Raw genomic sequence first — 22,698 nt, forward strand, 5'->3', positions numbered from 1 at the left:
TTACTTCCTGCTAACGCAGAGTAGGAAAATATGGAAACCTTTGTTTTGTAACAAGTGAACTGGTGCCAAAAAGGTGTAATACTCAATGGGTTGTTCTGTTAAAGTAGGTGGGAGTAAGTGCAAAATGCTCTAATACTGACCCTCTCTGAGGAGGGGAGAAGGCAGTCAAGCGCCCCAAAGCCTGGAAGATTGACTGGTCCAGACTGTCATCACACTGAGGATGCCCCCAAGGACCAGATTCTTAAGCAAGTGGAGGACCTAGCTGGCAGAGACCAAAAGGGCTTCAATCCACAGTATGGGTTCTAGGAACTCCAGGGCCAGAGTACAAGAAACGCAGGTAAGGGATTTCGGGACATATTATGTACAGCCACATTCCCATCACTTTTGCTGAGATGATGGACTTTTAAAAAATCGGTTGTTCTACTTAACCCATTGGGGGTAAAACAGCCAATGTTTGCTGAATGGCAGGCAGAAACATATTTTAATCACTATGATCACTATTACATATTTATCACTATGCTATCTGACTTATAATATGCTTTCCAGCTAGAAGAAATTGCTTTGGGCACAAATTTCTCAGGAAAATGCTACAAGAATAAAGCAGTTAAAAATCCATCAGAAGAATATCAGTGCTTTTATGTGTATGGCAGGTGAGCTAGGTGAGTATTTCGGACTCTGATACTGTGTCGGAAGCAGTCAGAAAGAACAATAGAACAGATTAGAAAGTTCAACTTTACCTGAAAGGTACGCAACTTTTTCCTTTAAAATTGGCAAAACATCCATAGCTTTCATTTCATCGTTTTTTCGAAACCCTGAAATACATAAGGAAAAAATTAAGTTACTAGGTTGCTTGAGGGACATTTAATTTCTTAACCATTCTACCCAATGCCAACACAGCAGCTTTATTCACACCCATTAAATAAAGCTTAGAAATATTATTTGAAACCGTGAATTTTGTGAAGGAAATTCTCTGATCCCAGAATTATCTTCTACTTTAATGTGGAATAATGATTTATTTGTACACTGACCCAGAGGCTCTCAGCCATTTCTAGCAATAGATCCAGTCCCAAAAACAGACAGTAGATGAAATCAGCCCAGATCATTTCAAAAATCTTTATTTTAATCTTGCAGATTAAAGTAACCACTGGCAAATAAAGTTGTATAACTTTAAAAAAAATATATATATATATATAAAACTGACAGGTGGCACACTAAAACCTCTAGGGGGAGCTCAAAGCCTCGTCCCATCAGACTTCAGAGCCTGGTTAAAAATAAACAGTGGCAGGGAAGAGAGAAGGGATTATAAATAGCAGGGGACTGGCCACAGCTCCCTCTTGGCTCTGTCCTTCCATGCTTTCTGGGTCATGCCCCCCTGGAGGAATGCTACTGGCTAATGTGTTAAGATGGCCCAGTGCCGCCTGCTTCAGAGGGTGGCCACGGCCCTTCTCACTGTAAAGCAACTCTCCCCCGTGCTCCCCCAAATCACAGGCCAAGTGGAAACATGGAAGAGAAGCATGTGGCAGGCAATTCAGGCCAAGACAACGTCCATCTAAGCAGAAAGAATGTGTGTAGCCCACACATGTCCAGCCCAGCAACCCTGGGCCAATGCCTGCATGGAAGTCTGGGGTCAAAAAAGTTCATACTCATAATGATGCCTAAGAATACTTCTCTTGGGGGTCTCTGTAGTCTCAGTTCAGAACGCTGGTCACTCTTATCCAAACTAGTAACTATCATTACCGGCAGAGCAAGCTCTAGAAAAAAATAAAAGACTGCTGCCCCATCCCTATTTTCCTGTTTGGTTTTGCCAAAATAGTACAAATAAGGCATCCAAATTGTTAGCTTGGTAACATAACCGATGCAAGATGCAGACCTGGGAGCAGAAGGCAAGGAAAGCATGCACTGCGAATGGGGTGCCTACTTTTCACATCAGAGGCGCTCCTGGGGGGCCAGCCCTGCCATGGAGCAAACCCGTAAAACCCACTATCTCAAGGCACTGCAGAGGGACCAAAAGCAGGCGGCGACTGGCAAAAAGGGAGCCACACTGGATGCACCTCCCTTCGCTAGGGCTTTCAGCCCGAGGATGGGGCCCAGTGTAGGCCACACGGAGATGCTACAGGAACCCAGACACAGCTCAGGGCCAGTGGCCTCAGCAGCTGAAACCGAGAGGAAACATCTTGAAAGGAGCAGAGGAGTCCCCACTTCCGTGTATAACCTTGGCCCAAATCTCTGGCTGTTCCCTAAGCCTCAGTTGTGCAGGGCGAGCTCCAAGCTAAGGATGGAAAATATGACTGAGATTTGAGTTGCTGCCCTTGTAGAGGAGGCAGGGTTTGAGGCTGGAGGCCAGCCGAATTAGTCACCTGCTAAAGCAAACAGGCAGACAAGATCAGCACCTTTGGGGAGAATGTAACAGAATCCAGTCTTTCCAAATGTATCATTCACAGATGCAAACAATGACTGAATCAATGGTGTGATTGGTTTTTAAATAAACCTCTCCTGTTCACAGAATATTTATACATGTAGTAAGAACCTCATTTTACAGAATTAATTATGACCCTAACAATCACCAGAGACTTTGTACAGAGACAGCAGGAAATACATCCTGATGAGGACCCCTGAGGCCCGGGAGACTTAGGGCACTACCCAGCCGGTCATGAAAGGGCTGGACACAGAACCTGGGCCTCTGGGCCATTTTGCTTTCCAACATACCATGCTTGTGCTGGCCACCCACCAAGCTTTTAAACACTGGCTATTTATAAAAGGCAAAACAAGTGCCAAGAGTTCTGCAATTTCAGCCTTAAGTCTCCTTCAAAGCTCTTGAATGGATGCATCTAGTCTCAGCAATTCACTGCCAGTCACCGGTAATTCCCTGAACAAGTCTACAAAGATTGGTTACACACCGATGCCATTGGAGGCAGACACAGGTGCCACTAGGGCAAATGCAAAGAGTAGAATTAGGTGCCACAGAAGCCCTCAAGGAGAACGTTTATAAATACCTACAGAAGCAGGCAGAGTACGAAAAGCCCCAGAAGAAGCAGAAAGTGCTAAGGGGTCCAGGCAAAGGAGGCCGCAGATGAGCAACAAATATTAGCAAAGAGTAAGCCATGGCTGGGATCCCAATCTACAGGGTTTGAAAAGAGGATCCCCCTTCTCTTGTTACCAGATAAGAAAATGCATGTTTTCTACCATTCCTGCATAGTCTATGTCCATGGATGCCCTGGGAAGGACAGAACAAAGCCTTCAGAGAAGTGGCACCCCCACTGCAGGCCTGGTCCCCAAACCACAGAACAGAGTCCACTGGTGGGCCTCACTCCCTCTCACCAACCCTCAGCAACTAAGATGTCTTAGTCTCAGCGCTGTTACAAGAGGCTGGTGTGGCTTCCATAGTAATTCCAAATATTCTTGACAATTTCTGCTGACTCTCTGAACCACACCTGTTTATTAATACCCTTGCTGAGTGGATGGTGGACATTAGGGTTGCCCTGGTCCAGGCCACCCCACAGAGAGAATGTTTCATACTGAAGGGAAATCAAGGTGAAGAAAACCAAACTTTACGATGAAAATCTCACTTTCTATGCCCTACTATAGCCACAGATTCACTCCCGTGTATCTTTAATTTCTTAAAACTGCTTATGTTAACCTATCAGTTCCTGAATTTCTCCCCTAAATTAAGACACACAGTCATTTTTAGAGGAAAGACACATGAATCAACGGTTAAATTGGTGTTGAAATGGTACACTTCTATTGTGATATGTACATGTCCAAACGTAGACTAGAATTTAAATTCTAAAGTTTTATCATGATATTTCTGTTGAATATGCCACAGAAAAAGAGATGTTAATTTTATTTAAACTGTCAACTAACACTTTAAAACAGAAATTAGGGGAAAAAAAGAAAGCAGACATAAAACTACATGAAGAAATTGAGTTTGTGACTATTATGGTGGTCACCTAAGTACTGTTCTGAAACACAGTGCCATTTTTAAAAAACACCCAATAAGCAAAAGACTGAGAAGCATGCATACATACTAAAATATAGCTAGATTAAATACATCATCTAACTTTCAATAAAAAGCAGGAAGAACTCAGCCAGGAAATGACCTCAGATCAAAGGCAGATTGTTTCATACCCTGAAGAGCTATTTATGAAAACAGTGTGTGACTAAAAAAAACAAAACTGCAGATAAGTGACTTCTGTGCTATTCCACTGATTTTAGATTACACTGCAGATAAGACAACTCCTACTGCGTTCCTTCCTTACACATTAAAGGATCTGGCTGTGATTCCTAAACTTGGAACAAAAAGACCTACCTCTCCATGCCTACCCCTGAAGAGCACACACCTTTCCCATGCTCACAGAGAAAGGCACCAGCAAATGCCATCTTGGAGTGATGTTTCCAAGGTTCCAGACCACGTCTTTGTGAGACCAGGAGGCAGCAGCGATTTTACTTCTCAGTGCCACCAAGGCAATTTGAAAACGCCACTAATAGAGTGCTACAAAGAAAATTTTGGTAAAATGAGAAGAGACTGGACAGAAAAAGAAGAGCAACTTGAAAGGCAGTAACTAACAAAGATGCAAATGGCTAAAGTCAGAGGACATTTAGTTGTACCTATTTCTTGAATTACACACTTGGTAAATTACATAGAGCCCACACTTAAGTGTGAAGAAGGACTGAATTCTAGTTAAAATTTAAAGTACAGTTCCCTATCTCAGACAGAGAGACCTATGTGAATTTTAATAAAATGCTTGCTTCCGGAGACAGTGAACACAGTGCAGGATGCTGTCAGCCAGGCTTACCCAACAGGTACAGAGGAAGTCTCCCTTAAAAGCAAGCAACAATTGCTTTTGAACCAAGTCTACAAAGAATCTGATCAGAATGTTCATATGCTTAACAGCTGCCATTACTCTAAGATCCTGATATTAACATTTGTTAAATGCTATTGGCAGTAAAGGATATGGATTAAAAATTAGATTTTATTGTTGCTGATGTAAGTGGGTAGTGCTCGACGATTTTCTTTGCTCTTTCCTAGTTTTAGGTCAACATAAATAACACTTTTTCTTAGAATGATTAAACTCAAATATTTACAGTTTTAGTGTATTCATTAAAAAATCTCAAACCCAAGTTTCAGCATAATACTACTTGCCAAAACTGAATCTGTTTTCACCTTTTAAATTGCTATTTGGGCAGCATGTCGACCTGAGATACCTTTTAAATCCCTGCTCCCAAATAGCTCATATTTCTTCAAATGGTAAGCATTAGTTGCTCATCAAGAAGACAGTTTTTCTCTATCTTCTTCTGATCAGCCTTGCTAGAAAAAGGATGAGTCTGACTTGTTCCCTGGCATACCTCAAAGCCTAAGACAGGACCAGGCAGAGTCATTATAACACTGGACGGCTGCATGAATGAATGAAAGAACAAATGGACAAACAAATGAATCAATATACCTCTCCAGTTTCTTGCCCCTGAACTCCCACTCAAGCACTCCTATTTTAGGTTTGTGAAATAGAAGCTTGGTGTTGTTCAGCCACTCCTATAGTATGATTTATACAAACAACAAGGAAAATTAGCCTCTGTCCCAAGAGAAAACATTCCACAAGTTGCCATTCAACAATGGAAAATATTTTAGTTGAATCAATGGTCTGAAACTTCACCTAGTACCCTACTGGTCAAATCAATTTCTCAAGTTTTACCCTGAGACTGTAAGGAGGTGCTGTATTGTTTTTATTGACAAATATCTTTTGAAGAGAGTCACTGCTGACCAGAATGCTTACTCACTAAGTCACTTCCTTGGTATTAGATTTTTTGAAAAAACAACAAATAGAAAAGGAACAACACACACATCATTCTTTTATTTAGGAAGAAAAAATGCATCATGGATATATTTTCACAATGAGCAAAAGTTTTCGTACAGTACGTTTAGCCAACAGCATTTTTTATATAAGTTGTCAAAAAAAACTTAAGATGAAGTGAGTTAAAAAATGAATCAGATTAAAAATTTTTTGAACACAGGTTAATTTTTTTTAAATCACTTATTTCTCCCAGGACTACTGGCAGGTACTACTCACTAGTTTGAAATTTTACATAATCTTCAAATTAAGATAGTCAAGTGGTTTTAAGATTAAAAAGTGTTAGAAGTAAAGTTATTTATTGGTCGCTAGCGCCGAATACAATGAACCGGTGCCTTGTTGTGAACTCTCTGTCTCACCTTCTGTATTGGAATTTGTCCTTGTAAGACAATCCGCAAGACAAACTGTGGATTTTTTCCATTTTCAAAAGTCTCATTTGCCTGTCAGCGAGCTTACTTTAGTATTTACTAAGTGGGAAAATAAAGAGGAAGACACGAAAAAAAAGAAGTCCTGTAACTTTAACACAGGTTGTAGCAGTAATAAAAAACGTTAATAAAGCAGCATTCTGAAACAATCACAAAAAAAGTAACATTAAATAGTAAGCTGGAGGGTTACTATTAGTAGCAAGTCTTGGTGGTAATTACCCAATTCTGTTCATTAGTTTAGGGGAAATGCGCGTACACCTCTGAACACAAACAGGGGGGTAAATCTCTGCCAGCAGCGGCGCCGCGCATGCGCACATGGTGGTGACGTCACCCTTTCCAGGCCGGCTGTCGGCAGTTCCGACTCCGGGCCTTTCTCTGCAGTGCTTGCAGGATTAGTCACAGATCGCGGGGAGCGCGGGGCGCAGCGGCACAATGTTTGTGCTATCAAGGGTTTTAGCTGGGCAAGCATTTAAACTAGTGTTGCGTAGGAAGGAAACATTTTAACTAGCATGGATCCTCTATGAAAATGTTTAAGGGGGAAAAGATAAGGTAATAAATGGTGTAAATGTCATTTTTACTCACAGAAAACAATGCAATGTTAGTATTAATTTTACATAAATATATAACTATAATCCACACAAAGTGATTTATTTATATTAGGTATATGGACTTGTTCACAGACCACCACACAGGAATACAGATGGAGTTCCACAATGCAGCACTATAATTTTTATTTATACACTTTATGGTTATAGTAACTGCCAGACTGGTTAATTTATTTCTTCACATAATTTTTCGAAGCAATAGCCTGTAACATCACACCTTTAAGGAAGAAAAAGAAGCATATGTTTGACTTATTCAAGTGAGTTAAAGGCATTTCAATTTAACATAGCTCTGGCTTTTAGTATCTTGAGCACAAAACAGAGGGCAAACCAAAAAAAAACCCAAAAAACTGTAACAAAAATATTTTTGAACTATTACATATACTTTCATGTAAATGAAACAATGTAGAATTTTTAACATTTCATGCTTTAATTATGCAGTAGTTCTGTATTAGAAATTAAATAAAAACCATAACAGATCAACAGAAAGGAATATTTTAAGTCAAAAAAAGTGGTGGTACTATTTATAAAAGGGGATTCTACCATCTCACAATCTCATAATTCAAAAAAGCAAAATGTGCCTGTAGGTGCCACTCATCTTTGCATTCCCAAGGACCAGCACAGAAAACTTAATCCTCATGTTTGCCTAATGCCAAGAGAAAGAATACATGCCTGTAGAGCTTGTCAGGAGATGCAGACAGGGCTGAGAAGTTCACCTGGCTGTGCTCTGGAACTCCAGCTGCCCATCCTAAACTACATACATACACATACACATATGTGCATACATAGGGTTCTGTAATGCTTTCCTACTCCTCAGACTTGCTTTAGCTTTACATAAATATCAGCTTCTCAGCCAACCTGTTAAGAAACTCAGTTTGCATCAAGTGAACCACAGTGATACAATGATACAATTTGATCACTGTATCAAATGGTTTGATTGTATCAAATCATCCAACGTTGACTAAAAGAAGCCTGGAAAAAACTTTGGGAAATATTGTGATTCTACTCCTTTTCCTTTACATTAATATCTTTTTGGTTATTACATAAAGAATAAGGGCACAGAAAGGTTTTCAATTACAGAGAAGAGGTATAAGTTAGTGAGTGATACTAACACTTTGCTCAGTGTACACAGATTTGCTCTGATTTGTGGGGAGAGGGTCAGCTTGTACAGAAAGCTCTAGTTGAACTCAGTCTGTTTTGAGAAAGCAATATACCAGTGTTCAGTTCTGTGGGGCAGACACTCAGTATAGAAAAACCAGCCCCAGAAGGATCAGAATAGAAGACACCCTGTAAGATCTAGGATTTGTCGGAGGAGACAATTATGATGGGTCTTGACAGCCAAGCAGGAGACTGCCACTACTGGAGGAAAGGAGCACGCACCTGCACGCCTATGGCACAGCCATGTCCATCCAAATGTCTCACCTGAACTCAGCCTGGTCCCCCCCGCCGGCTGTTCCCTACAGGGTCAGTCCCAGTGTGGCACCTGGCTCCCAAATGGTCCACCCCATGGCCAAACGAGGAACCCGGCTTCTCCCTGCCCTCAGTCCTCTCATGTACTCCTGCAGACTCCATGACCACCTGGATCCAGCACCAAGTCCCCTTGCCCCCAGTGGCCAGCTCTTCTCATGTGGGTCACTCCAGCCATCTGTATGTTCATGACCTGACCCCGTCTGATCCATTTTGCCACTCTCCCCTAAACACACATCTCATCATTTCACTCCCCTAAAACTCATCAATGGGTTCTCAGTGCCTTTAAGTAAAGCCCAACTCCCTGGTGCAGCACATCTCTCATGATCTGATGTGTTCTGGCCCCTGCAGCCTCACTACCCCCATCCATTACCCTCTCCGAATGCACCCTGACTCCAGGGAGTCCAGTCTCCTGCAGGTGACACAGAGCCTCGCTCACTGCTGAACTTCCACACGCTGCTCCCACTCCAGTCGGAAATACCACCTCATACACTCTGCACCTTCCCAAGTCTTCCTGGAAGACTCAGAGCAGACCCTCCCTTCCGTGAAGCTGGGCCAAATCCTCACTGGTGGAGCACATCCCCATACCTGTGCTGCCACAACACCCCTCACCCTATCACACTGACTGGTTATTACCTAAGGATTTGTCAGCATTCCTGTTAGAAGCAAACTTGAGGGAAGGGCTTTTGTCCTGCATCTTGTCCGGTTCTGGCTACCTAGCACAGCCAGGGCACACAGAAGAGCTTCATGCCCAGTGAGTTAAACCGTGAGGTTCGTTACGCCTCCAGCAGCTGGAAGTTTTCAGTGGCAGAACCATACCTCAACGCAGGCAGCACCAGTCCCAAAGGTGTCAGCTGGCCACACATGCTCAGTCTCAGGAGGAGGAGGGGACTCCTCTAGTTCTTTTGTCTAGTGTTATTTAGTGACTAGTACATAAAATTACAGGTACATATTCTTAATCTGTATTTTCAAGTAGGAAAGTTTTACTTTGGGATTTTCACAGTGTAATTAAAAAGGTATTTTCTGCCCCAGCCACTAAAACATTAATTATAAGAATTGTCTGATAGTGGATCTATGGCATCTTGCTGCACTGATAGTGACTGCATTGGGGTACGGGTGGGAACTTGATAATATGGGTAAAGGTAGTAACCACATTTTTTTTTCATGTGAAACCTTCATAGGAGTATATATCAATCATACCTTAATAAAAAATTAAAAAAAGAAAGAAGTGTCTGGTGAGAAGAGTGGACTATGATTTAGGAGAAGAGCATTTGATGGCTTTTTGCTCTGCCTCAATAGCTAAAAGGAATACAGGACTTGGGGAAGTGGATTCTTTCTATACAGGAACACAGGCTGCGCAGCCCTGCCCCTCTGCAGTCAGTAGTGTCTTCACCCAAAAAGTCCAAGTTCCACTAAATGCTTCAGTGAGATTTCATAAATGTAGGCAGGAGGCAACCAGAAAACCAAGTGAACTCCATACAACTCAAACCTAACATCTTTGTATGTAGCCTGTGCCGTTATCCTAAGCCCTCAGGACCAGAGGCCAAGTACAGCCTGAGAGGGCCTAACTGAACACTCACAGGATCTTGTCCTTCACCGCATTAATTAAACACAAGGTAAGCCTCTGTGGATGTCAGCTATCACAAACAATAACATCCCAGAACACCTGCATTATGTCACCCAAATCTGGCCATGTCACTGACAATGATTACAAAGGGAACAGGAAAAATATCAAGCAGGTGAGCAGTGCCAAAGCTTTCCAACTAGTCTGTAAATTTATTCATGAAAGACTTAACTCCTATCAATGAAGCAAGGTATCGGTTTAAAATTTGGATTGTTCCAGCTTTTCTCCGTATCATTATTTAACCCAGCCTTCTTTCTGTCCATCCTATAATGCTGAGGCTCTGCTTCTGAATATTTTTTCCTGCCCAGAGAGATAAGAAAGGGTGTCAGGAGGGGGCAGGCCCTAAAACCACAATCCTCACCCAGAGGTCTTCCTCCATGCTTATCAGCAAATGTTCATCAATCCCTTCTACCTTCAATACACTGTTGACTAGTTTTCCATCCATCAATAAACCAAGGTTGAGTGTCTTAATAAGCTAACAATTAACTTGAATGACTGGTGATTATACCTAAATGAAAATAATGTATTTAGAGGCATTAAATCTCACACACACACACACACACACAAAAAAAAAAAATATCAGTTTCTCCTAAAGGACTCAGCAAAGTTAAGATACTGTATGTCCATTTCTATTTCAAAAATCTTTGGTTAATTCATTTCCTTATGAAGATTTCATATAAGGTAAATGCCCAAAGAAACAAATTTTAACTGAAGGACTGACAAGTTATTTCCATTTTAATTCCAACATAAACTCCCTAGAAAGATCTATCTTTAATAACATCAAAGAATTTGGCAGAACCTTCTACCAGCCAGTCCTCAGATGAAGCTTAGAATTGTGTTTTTAATCACTTGGCATTCATAGAGGACATATTTACACACAGTGCTCTCTTAAGTCCTAGAGATTTTTCCCCTAAATGGCATATGCCTGATTATAAGCTCATAGTCTGAAACAAAACAAAATACACATTAGCCCAACAGTGGACTTAACAATGTATATGCAACAAGAACAGTATGATGGGCAAACAAATATCTTACAAATATATCTACTTATATAAAAGAGATATAGATGCTGTTATGATTAATTAGACAAATCCATCTAAAACTGTTACATTTGTCACTGAAATTTTATATCAATTACCTTCACTAAAACAAAGTCCTTGGCATAAAAAAGGCTATTCCAGACCATTCTCAAAGGGTTGGAAACCCTTGCCTTGCTACAGGGATTAAAACCACAAAGCACAGAACTAAATAATAGTAACATGCTCAAAGATTAACATTGTTATATTTTAATCATTAGAAAACTTACATATAACTGCTTTGCCTAAGTTATTCTGTTAACCTACTTGGCACTGAAGATTTTCTGGCCATTTTCGGAATGTATCAGAAATACCTCTGAAATACACTGTGATACATCTGAAGCTGAAGGATACAAACAGGAGCCAGTCCTTCCTTCAGATGTTTACTGACCAAGAGAGGAGAGAGAGCCTGAAACAGTGTAAGAAACCTGTCACCACTAAGGATAACTCAAAAAAAAAAAAGGCAGCATCTTGTAACTTGTTTTCAGGCTAAATTCCAAGAGCAATCTACAGTTCAATCTGAAGTTTTCTTCCAGATTCTGTTATCTGACCTGACAAGATTCAACCGCCCAACAAGTGTGTTAGTCTTGGGATCATGTTGCTGGGAGAAGGGCCAGCCTCACTATGGTCACACATAATGTGACCTGTCTTAAGATCACACCAACGAGGGCAACCTCCAAGCCTTTAGGATACACAGGGTTTTCAGGTTAAAGCATGTTTTTTGTTCAGGGGAAAAAATTTTCTAGGAAAAAATCTCTATTACCTACCTATTGAATTCTAGTAAGAAATTTAAGAGATTACAAAGAGGTTTGAGAAAAGTAATGCATCTGCTAATAAAAGAAACAAAAGAAAAGTCATTTCAATTCTCTACCTATCTCGCTTGCCTCCGAATTCCTTCACCTCAAGTTCCCTCTGCATACAAAGTAGATTTTTAGAAAATTCTGGCTAAAATGTGTTTATTAAATCAAATAATTAAGACATATTGATGGGAAAACAAATTTTGATATACAAATTAATTTAATATGGGTTGATTCATCTCGCACTTGGTATTTTCATGCATATTCTTTGACGAAGAGCAAAGATGCAGATTCACAAGGTCAAAGAGGACGGAAGTGCCTGGGACGGGTGTGACCCTCTGGGTGGGAGTGCAGGAAGTCCCCGTTGGGGTTGGAGACACAGTGAAAATGAGGTGGCCAGCACATGCATGAAGCGCCTCCTCCCTTGATTCACTCGCAGTGGAGGCAGAGGCTGGCACAGATTCAGAGGAGCATGCCTGCCACAAGTGCTGCAGCACCTCACAAAAGGTGAGGAAGCTCCAACCATGTAACCACAGAACTCATCATCCCACCTGGACATCATCGAAGTGCAAGGCTGACAGGTCAGGTGTCAGCTGGGTGTGTGCTGGGGCCATGCAGCTCTGAGCCACGGGTCCTCTTCCTACCTGCTAACGGAGGTGGGGGCAAACCCTCCCACAAATTTCACTTCTTCAGCTGTGTCCCACTGTAGCCAGTCTGAGTGGCATAAAACCCAAAGCCTTGTTGGCTGGGGAATCTGATTTCCTTACTCCAATACCCCAACTGCTACATTCCTGACAGGGAAACAAGTCAGTATCCTATCTAATAGGAAGCCCAGGGAACATTGTTTTTCCAAATTAACTCAGTACAGAAATGCATGTGGCAATCAATAAGGACATTTAAAATGAGCTGCTGGTACTTATGATCCAGCTCCCACACCTGCAGGGGCTGCACGGCACTCTGCACAGAGACCTCAGTGGACCTGCTGCCTGGCAGCTCAGGACCTGCAAGGAGCCAGCACAGGATTACAAGCCATGTCCTTCTAAGGGAGTAAGTCAGTAGACGTGTGAGGGGAACTCCTCTGCACTTCCACCAGAATTACATTTTACAGACATTACTTCACTGAGACAGGGCCACAGCTCAAAACTCTGTCCTGGTCCTGGTATATATAGTGAGGAGCCAGGGCTGCACCCCGGCTACTGGCCTGCCACCCACAGTGGGGAGACTGGGTAGGCTCCGCAGCTCTCTGCACCTTTGTTTCCTCCTCTGTGAAATGGGGTCCCCAAAATACCACCTCTCAGACTAAAGGACACCGGAACACTAGTATTACGACCGACATCTCAGGAAGCAGCTTATTCTGAGATGTATGCGTGTGTGTGGTAAGTGCTTTAAGTAAATACATCTAGGGAAAATTTGCCCATTTACCTGCAATTACTGCATTCTATAAGGAGATACATTTTTACTCAAAAAAGAAAACAAGACTGAGACATGGTAGTTACTGTTAAAAGCCATACACACACAAAAAGGCTTCTTTTTCTTTAACCAACACAGTCATGATAAATTAACTTTGGCAATTTCCTTCTCTGGGGACTATAATTCAATGAACTATAAGGCAATTCAGAATTCACAACACTCTCCTGCCTAAGAGTTTTCAGCAATTTTTACCAACCCCTTTTCACACTCCCCCAGCCCAGGGACACCCCACTTGTAACGAGCATTCTTGGGGTTCCCACTTGTCTAAAGGGGCACATCAGAATACAATTAGAAATGAAAACAGAGGAGCTAAAGTCCCCTGAAGGGAGTGCACTGTTTTGGAAGAGATGCCTCCTCTCACTAAAATGTGCCAAAAGAAACTTTATAACCCAAAAGCACATCCTTGTCTCACATCTCTTCACTTCCCACCCCTGTGATCCAAAGCCCATCCAGTGTGTTGAGTTCCTTCCTCCTGCTTTGAAGGGTGGAGGGGAAGGGGGTACAGCATGCCATGGGTGGCAGATTCACCAGTGGGGGCTTGAGTGCTGTGTCTGGTGGGGGGCCGGCTGCACTGGTTTGGTGCCCCCAGGGAAGAGGGCAGCGGGCTTCCACGTCCAGGCCCCCACCTGCCTTTGCCCTGCCACTGGGAAGCCTGTAACCAACAGGAGGACACTGCTCTTAACCCCTGCAAAGCCACCTGCCTCAAGTCTGAGGCAAGAAGGGACAGGCAGACTATTCTCTCCATCTCATCTTCCACCTTCAGCCTCTCATTTTAATACATGACCATCTCTCATTTTAATAAATGATCAAGAACAAATGGGACTTTCCACTCTGCCTAGACACGTGGTAAACAGTACAACTGGCTGCGCACACCAAAAGCTGCTGGCCTTTGCATGTACACTGTCCTCAGCTGCACACCTCAGCCCACTCTAGTGAAGGCAGACTCATTCAAAAGTAAGTTTTTAACCACACTGAGTTCTCCTTTTTCATTCCTTGCAAAAGCAAGCCCAGAAAGCTCTGTGGAAGCTAATAGCATGACCTCAGTCAACTCCACCATGGTACCACCTCAAAACAGCATGTCTAAGAGCCCTGGCAGCTTTAACTATCCAATTATTCACTGTATGGTAAAACAAAAAGACTTTTACATTAATTTTTCTAATTCCCGCAGCTACTAAAATCAAAACCCAGGCACAGCCCCAGACTTAGAAGAGGATGCTGGCAAGCCTGTGTGATGGTGTGTGTGTGTATTACATGTATATGTTTCAAACCACCATCCCGTTTAAGAACCAGAACACCGCCAATACCTGAGAAACCTTCTCCACACCCCTGGCTGATGGTACCCACCTCCTGGCTCCAGACATAACCACTATGCTAACTTTTAGGAGCTGTTCCTTTGCTTTTCTTTATAGTTTGTCACTTATGAACCTATTGCTACAGGATATATGGCTTCGTTTGTTCGGCTTTGAGCTTCACACGAATGTAATCACACTACATACATTCTCTTGCCGCTTGTCTCCAGTCTGGATGGTTAGTCTACACCGATGTGCACGCTGAACTTTATTTAATGTTCCATTCTATGACTACCGCAAACTTATTTATGCAGTCTTGTTAATGGATGTTTACTTTGCCTCCCATTTTTGCTATTATAAAGCTGCTGCCATGAGCAGCCTTTCCCATTATTTCAGAAAACACTTTCAGAGTGTCTCTAGGCCTAGGGTTAGCCTCGGGAAGGAACTGCTAGATCAGAGTTTCTGTACCCTTTCAAGTCGACGAGGTGGTGCCAGATTGTTTTCCCAAATGGCCGTATACTCCACATCCTCTCTAAGGCTTGTACCGTCTGTCAGATGAGCCTGTATATTTTTAAAGTTCTACCAAAGTGAGTTGAAGAAGAAATTAAAAGTCAGCATACTAATAGGCAAGAGATTAGTTTGAGATTAATTCTGGGTTCTAACCTCTCTGAGCTAAGAGACCAGTAAGTAGATTTTCACATGTCATCTTCAAAGTCTGCACCTGAAAGAACCGGATATCCCAGATGTTTCCCTTTCTATTTCTAGCTCAAACGAATTCCCCTAAAAGTTCCTCCTATTTAAGATTCCTTCGGAGTAACTGCAAAAAAGGACCGGCTATGGAGACCTGCACAGAGACTCAGCCCCTAACCGCCCAAGGGCCCGCGTTCCGAGATTGTTCCTAGGTCCACTGTGACTCAATTTCAGGAATGGATTTTCCCCCAGAAATAATGCTATAGACTGCTCTTAGGGCCTCAGGGGTTCCCACAAAAGACTATTGAATACACAGTAACCTATCTATGGTACTGGCGAGGGTTGGAGCAGAAACAAAGGAGACCAAAAGTACAAGCCTTCCTGCCCTTCTCCAGGGAGCATGGAGCCCAGGCCCAAGGCAAAGGCCCAGCCCTTCCTCCCCAGTGCCTCACTCTGGCGTTTGCGGGACTGCACAACCCCCACAGGCCTGCTGCACCCCTAACACAGCAAGCTTCTTAAAGGTTACACACTTAAAAACTACTAAGACTCGCAAAGAACTTCGGTTGATGTGGATTCTTTCTGTCATCTATTCTATCCATACTATATTAAATACGGATACTTACACCATATTATAAGTTAAAACTGAGACAAATTTAAAAGATTAAGTTCTTTAAAAAAACTCATTGCATGTTAACATAAGTAATACTTGCTGTATTTTGAAAATATCTGTTTTTTTTTTTAATCGGAAAGAAGGATGGCACTGTTTTACATCTGAGACTGGCTTTAATGTCTGGCTTAATAAAACACATTCAGGCTCTTACATCTGCTTCTGCATTCAATGTGTTGTGATGCGACATGCCACAGAGCCACTAGAAAACAGTAGTAAACACTTTAGAAAGAATGAGAGTGAGAAAAAGCTAGACTACATTTGTCTTTGTGTGTGTAAGTAGCCTTAACTCACTGATCCCCTGAAAAAGTTCAGGGAACCCAAGGGATCCTGGTACCACACTTTGAGAACCACTGTCCTAAAATGCTCTTCAAATTGCTTTTGCTCAAGAATCCCATCACCAAGGAATTTCAATGTGTGCCCTCGGTTGTAAGTTATAAATGTACTATTGTACTGGATACCCCAAATAGACACTTGAAAATAATACACTATAAATAAATACCTTTAAAAAGCTTTTGATATTTTCCTGGCACTCAGGAGATCACAGTGCACACTCCCCGCTGGGCAAACAAAGAGCTCCTGACCCCTTGGAAACAGCATTTCCTTTTCTTCAGCAAAGTCCCTGCTCATGGAAAGCCAGCCATATGACAGGGTATTCTGCATCACGGACTAAAAATCAGGCTTATACAGAGGGTATTTTTTCCATCAAATGAATGGCTACTTATCATTTTGGGGCCAGCCCCCCCTGTGAGGGAATATGGTAGCAGTGTGCGCAGCTCAACCTCAAGCCCAGGAGCCCCGAGTGTCTCTGGGAGTCTGCCCAGGGGTCAGCTCCCCTATGCTGCACTTGTTCCGCATACACCCCACCAGCTTCGCTGGAGTAGAGAGGGATGCACACCTGTCTGGGCAGCAGAAGCTTGTCCCTCTGCTCTCCTGCTCTACTGCAGGGACCATGTCTTCTGTTTACAAATAAAGTCAAGTCCCCACTGTTCATGCACAGACAACCCAATCAAAGGGAGTAATTCAGATCTGAAAGGGGGGTTTTAAAGGAATGTGCAAGGAATGGTCCAATCACTTCCTGGGCTCTCTGGCCTTCTTTTGTTCTTTCTACGGGAAGTGCCAACAGAAAAGTGTAAGGTGCCCCTTGAAAGCTGAGCCTTGGAACAGGCCCTGAATCAAGAACAGAAGCGAGTCCCACTGACACAAGTGGGGCCACCTGAAGAGTCTGACTTCAGCCCTTTGGGACATTCCTGCAGCCTGGCACCTTGATGAGGCCTGATGATGAGAGCCAGGTCTCAGCAGGCACAAAACAGCGAAGGCCACTGAGGGGGAGAGGGCACACTTGAGGGCAGGCAGGCATCGAGGGGCCAGGCACTGGCTGAGGCAGGAGACACAGACAGTGAGAAAGGACTAGATGTAGAATGAGCACAAAAGGAAAAGCAGTAAGATCTGTCAACAGACATGATGGGAAAGCAACAGCCCTAACATATTGAAAATGTCTCCAAAAAGTCTTGCACAAAAGATGTTTAATTTTTAATGAGACAAAAATCCTGAACAAGACACAAAATTACCACAACTGAGGATACAGTGAGAAAGTGACCTTTTCCTTTTGTCAACAAGTATAAACAGAGCCAATCTGATACTTTTATTCCAACGTCTTATTTTACAGGATCTGGTTAAGGTTAAAGGTACAACAGCTTGGCAAGAACACCTTCTAAAGGTTGGCTCCTTCAGAATCACTCACTGAGGTTTTACTATAATCTAAAAGGCTGGCCAAGGAGGCCAAGGGTCTGGCCGACCACCCCATGAACAAAACCATTCACCCAGTGAACAGGTGAGCACAATAGCCTGCAGCCACTGGGGCTTCTGAACCGCTGTCCTGTTCCAAACCCCCAGTCTCAAGTCCCCAACCTCGGCCCACCCTGTTACTGACAGTCACCTCTCACCCCACCTGAAAAGCAAGGTTTGAAGATGTAATCCACCTGACTTTCTTCCCTTGCACATCCAAACATCCCTAATACTAAGTTCCCTTCTAATTTTAAAGAAACAGATGCAGTCTTTTCTCAAATAACCCCCTCACCCAGCCCACCCATAGGCTACTGCTGGCACCTGCTTCATCTGTTAATTAGGCTGCCTCCACCCTCAAGTCTTCCCCCTGCAGGTGGGTTCAAGGCCCCAGCCACCCACTGCAGGGACAGTCCCCACCTCCCAGTGTGTGGCAAGGATTCAGTGAGGGGACACACGGAAAGCACCAAAAGTCACTGGGTAATGGGGCTCTGTAACATCAGCTTGATCAATAAAGTTCACACCTCTGATTCTGCCATCTGGTCCTGAGCCTGCACCATCCCGATGAAGAAAGCCAGGCCTTTTCCAGAGGCCAACTCAGGCTGAGGCACAGAATAGCTGCACCACAGCCATGAAACAAGAACCCAGGTGTGCAGGCCAGGCGTGCATGCAGCAGCTCCAATACAGCTCCTTCTCCATCTCCCATCCGCTTGGTCTCCCAATTCGCCAAAGAAGAAGGCACTTTCAGAATCTGGGGCTAAGGCACTGTGATTTTTAATTACACAGGAGTTATGCTCTGCCACCTTATGTGTGGCCCGTAAATGCTGATCAAAATTAGTGCTGGCACAGCTGAACAGTAAGGTCCCCAGAGGCATGGGGCCTCCCCAGTCAAGGAAATTTTGTAATTCCTTAAACATTTCAGGTGGCAGTTCCCAAGCACTGTAATACCACCACCCAAAAAAGCCCAGTCCAAGAGTGCAAAGCTGTCTTGGTGTAACTTAGTCCCAGGTGCATGTGACCCTTGACAACTGCAAGAGAATCACCGGGTCACCTGAGGAGAAGCAAGTTCCAAGCCTCATCGTCCCTTTGAAGAAAAAAATCACTAGGACCAAACACAACATGCTCCCCAGCCCACCTGTGTCTTCCATGCCGCAAGGCTTCCTACCCTCCCCACTGTAATTTCCTCCCCTGAATCATGTGTTCCAGAAGCTGCTGGCAGAACCTAATGAGCAAATGCAGGAAAGTGCTTAACCCAGAGCTGAACAAACAAGTTGCAGTCCACAGCAGCAATTACGTAGCTGTCACTGCCCTAAGTCAACAGGATGGAGTGACGACCACACAGGAAGGACAGCCAAAAGGTGGCATGTGCGGTAGGTCGGTTACACTGCGAAGGATGCACTTCTATGTATTTGCAGCTGAACACAGTAATCTCCCTGTTGCCCCCTCCTGAGAGCACAGGCTCAGGTGAGCTACAGTCAGAACTCAGGAGAAAGCAATGAAAGGCGGGGGAAGACTGAGCTTTGAGCATTTCACCCCTCTAACAAATAGGCAAGTGGTTGCTAATGGCAACAGAGTGCTCTCCTCCTCCCCCATCCACAATTTGAAATCTGTGCACACACAGCCTCATGGCTCTCTACAACACCCTATTCTGGCTATTTTTTGGCAAAAAAGTCATCTGCACCATCCACAAGTGTTACGGCACGTGTGCATACAGGGAAAGGCCAGCCCTGGCAAGGAGCAAGACATCGCAAGAGGAATGCAATTTTTCCAAATGCACAGTCACTCCAAGCTGATAAAGCGCTGGCAGCGCAGAGGTATCCATGTGAAGACAGTGACAGCATGCTGGCCACGTGGCCAGCAGTGAAAAAGGTGACATCATCTCCTTTGTGCAAAGCTGAGCTGCAGAGAAGCAACTGCTCGGTAGCTCGGGTACCACACACGGCCGTGTTACGGACAGCTGCAGTACTGTTGGCGAGAACCACCCTTATTTCTCTTGTGTTAAAAATAAAACATGCCCCCCAAAGCCGGTCTCATCAGGCAGCTTGGATTCGCTAACAAATTCATATCCATCACTGCCCTATGGCTGCTCAAGCACTCTTGTTTCTTAATGAGTTAATTCCTAAAACTGGGAAGGAAAAAAAAGAAGCGGTTTTTTTTTTATGAACTAGGTAAGAAAATGGCCAGAACATTCATTCTTATTCCAGAGCTCCTTCAGCATTCCATCCCGTGCAAGGTGGCGTATGTACTGAGTTATATCAGCTCTCCATGTTCTCTCCCACCGTAAGATGGAGCTGCTCTGGGAGGCAGGGAGCTGAGCCCATGCAAGTCCTTAGCTTTCAGGTGGGCTGTCACCCAGGTTCAGGACTCTGCTCTGCTCATTTTAAATGATTCTATTAAACAGGCAAGCCAGGAGTCAGCTCAGAATGATATTACCAAGAACCCTGCTCACAAAATGTGTCCTGCAAGCAAAGATGCCTGCCTTTCACAGTGGCACTAAACCTCACCCTCCGGCCTTGGAAACACAGTATCCATGCCCAGGGTCTGTCCAGCTGCTTGGCCTCAACACATGCAAATTAAACTTACACAAAAGAACAAATGAAGCCTGAACCACATGAACAGATTCTCCATCAGTAATTCCCTCCTCTGAAGCCCAGAAAGTTCAGCTGTTTCTCAAGCTGAAGTAATGACAAGGTGTCTGCCTCACTCCTGCCTTTGTAAACTGGCTGCAGCCCAGAGTGAAGGGTAGCTGGCAAATGGGTAAGCCTCACCAAGGGTTGACTGTCAGTGGCTTCCTAACGACAGCACCTCTCACCCCAGTGTTTTGGCATGGCTGTAGAACCCAGAAAGCAACAAAATCTGAAATAAGTTTCAATCCCTCCATTTCCGAGTCTGCTTTACCAACAAGGCTCCATTCCATGGAAGCTTCTCCTGTACATTTCCACTGTCCAATGCAGAAGCCTCATGTCCACCTCTGAGAAATGACAAGCCAACCTGCAGCCAGCCTGCCCTCTATGGACCTCAAGGTTAGCTGTTCCAAGACCACTGTCTATTCCCAACGTGCGAGGCACCTCAGGCCAGGAACTGCATCTCATTCACTGAGGCCTGCCTATACTGAACCAGGGACTTGGCAGATTTCTTTTTTTTGAGGGGCTCAGAAAAGTGAGTCATGTCCAACTAATGTCAGTTCTGATAATGCTCAATTGTGCCAAAATCAGAGCCCACTAGAGTAGTTTCTGACCATGACAGAGGATGGACAAGAGAGGTGCCCAGTGATCTGGGTGCCCGCTCTGGACAGCACTAAGGAGGGGTTCACCCTCAGGGGTGGCCGCAGGCATGAGCTGCCCTCTGTTCCAGACAGGACTTAAGGTTCCCCTGTCCTCACCTACAGCCTGGGCTCTAGCTCCAACATTTCTGTGTATATTCGCTACCCAGTTTACATAAAATTAATCATTAAAATAATGAAGAGTTCAAACTAATGTATTTTACTTTCCTAATCTACTCAATGTCACTTTGAATTAGCGGTGGATGTTAGTTACTAAAATGCATTCAATACATCTTGCCAGCAATTGTTTTAACAAAAGGGTAAAACATAGGTACAATATTTCAGTTACCTAAAACTTGACATCCATTTTCCAATTTTTTTGTGTGTGAGAAGGCTATAATATAAATGCATGATTCCTCCAAAACCTACTTTTGGTCATTTTTAACTTGGTATATTACCAGTTTATACCCTTATGATTTCCTATACACCATGAAGTACAAGATCCAAATTCCCCACACTCATAAGCTAAAAACATAGGGAAAAAGGCAATAGTCTGCCTTTTTTATCAACATGTCCAAGTCCACAGATTCTAACTTGTGAACTTTGTTGTCAAAATGGAGTTGTTCTCAGTGTGGACGGCGCTATCTTAAAACAGAGTGAGGAGATGTTTTAATTTACATAATGGAAAATTCTTATAAATCTAGACTGAATATATGTACGTGTGTGTGTCTTACAAGTAATCTACCACAGAAGACAGTGGTTTCCCAAAATAAGGCTCAAAAAGATAAAAAATTTCTTCAATGTAACTTCAATTTCTGTAAGAATGGATTCCTGAAAAGATGTTTTATTTTTATCATAATAGGATACGAAAATTAACAAAATTGTCCAGGCAATATACACAGCTACATTTGAAAATAACTAAACTGCACATTACTAGAACTCTTCTTAACTCAGACTGATCTTCCCTTATTTTGGGGGTTTATAGCCACTTACCAAAACAACCAATTAGAGCAGCAGTCCAAGTCCCCAGTTGTGACAGTAAGAGAACACTCCCCTTGTCTTGAACTTGGCTCAGGCACAAACCCAAGGGCAGAAGGGGAAAGTGTATCCTAATAACAGACTCCAGGTGCATCTCTGGGGGGCTTTCTGGGAGGCCCTCAGCCCACAGAGCCCCATACCCAGCCCTTGCTCTGCAGGCTGGGGGCAGTAGTGGGACTGTAGCCTGCTCCTTCCAGTGTAGGAGGCATAAGAACTGCCTGTGTGGGTGGGTGAAGTGACACCAAGCAGATGCCAGGCAAGGGGGCCTTGCAGAGGGGGTTGCCATGGGGAGACAGTGGAGGGGAGGTGTAAAAGGTCACCTGGAGCTTCTACAGTGTCTAGGAACATTGTGGACGGTAGGGAGTGTCTCTAAAAAACTCGAGACAGAGAGGCAGAAACAGAGTGAGGAAGCCCCAGAGAATGGCAGATAACAACAGCCCAGGTCAAAAGAGATGTCACTCCTTTCCTTTCCCAGTCCCCAGTTCCCCCCTGCAGGGACCAAAAGAAACAGGAAGTGAGTGGAGGTAAGCATGGAGAGAGAATTCAATAGATACCACCCCTTCCCAACGCTGGTCCACGGAAACAGAGGGCAGGCTGGACCTGGGGAAGAAAGGGCTCTCTCTGAGTTGGATGAAAGAGTGACGTTTCGATTTAGGCTCATCT

General features: G+C 43.7%; 1 protein-coding gene across 7 annotated transcripts in view; it reads right to left on the reverse strand.

Annotated features, from left to right (window-relative positions):
• Positions 1-22,698, reverse strand: part of TRIO (trio Rho guanine nucleotide exchange factor) — a 374,188-nt gene that overhangs the window by 221,534 nt on the left and 129,956 nt on the right. For all 7 annotated transcript variants that reach the window (XM_036896706.2, XM_057496255.1, XM_036896708.2 and 4 more), the window contains exon 2: positions 738-812. In XM_036896706.2, the coding sequence (XP_036752601.2) occupies positions 738-812 (75 nt within the window). The remainder of the gene's footprint in view (positions 1-737; positions 813-22,698) is intronic.

The sequence above is a fragment of the Manis pentadactyla genome, chromosome 2 (assembly GCF_030020395.1).
Source record: "Manis pentadactyla isolate mManPen7 chromosome 2, mManPen7.hap1, whole genome shotgun sequence".
Taxonomy (NCBI): Eukaryota; Metazoa; Chordata; class Mammalia; order Pholidota; family Manidae; genus Manis; species Manis pentadactyla.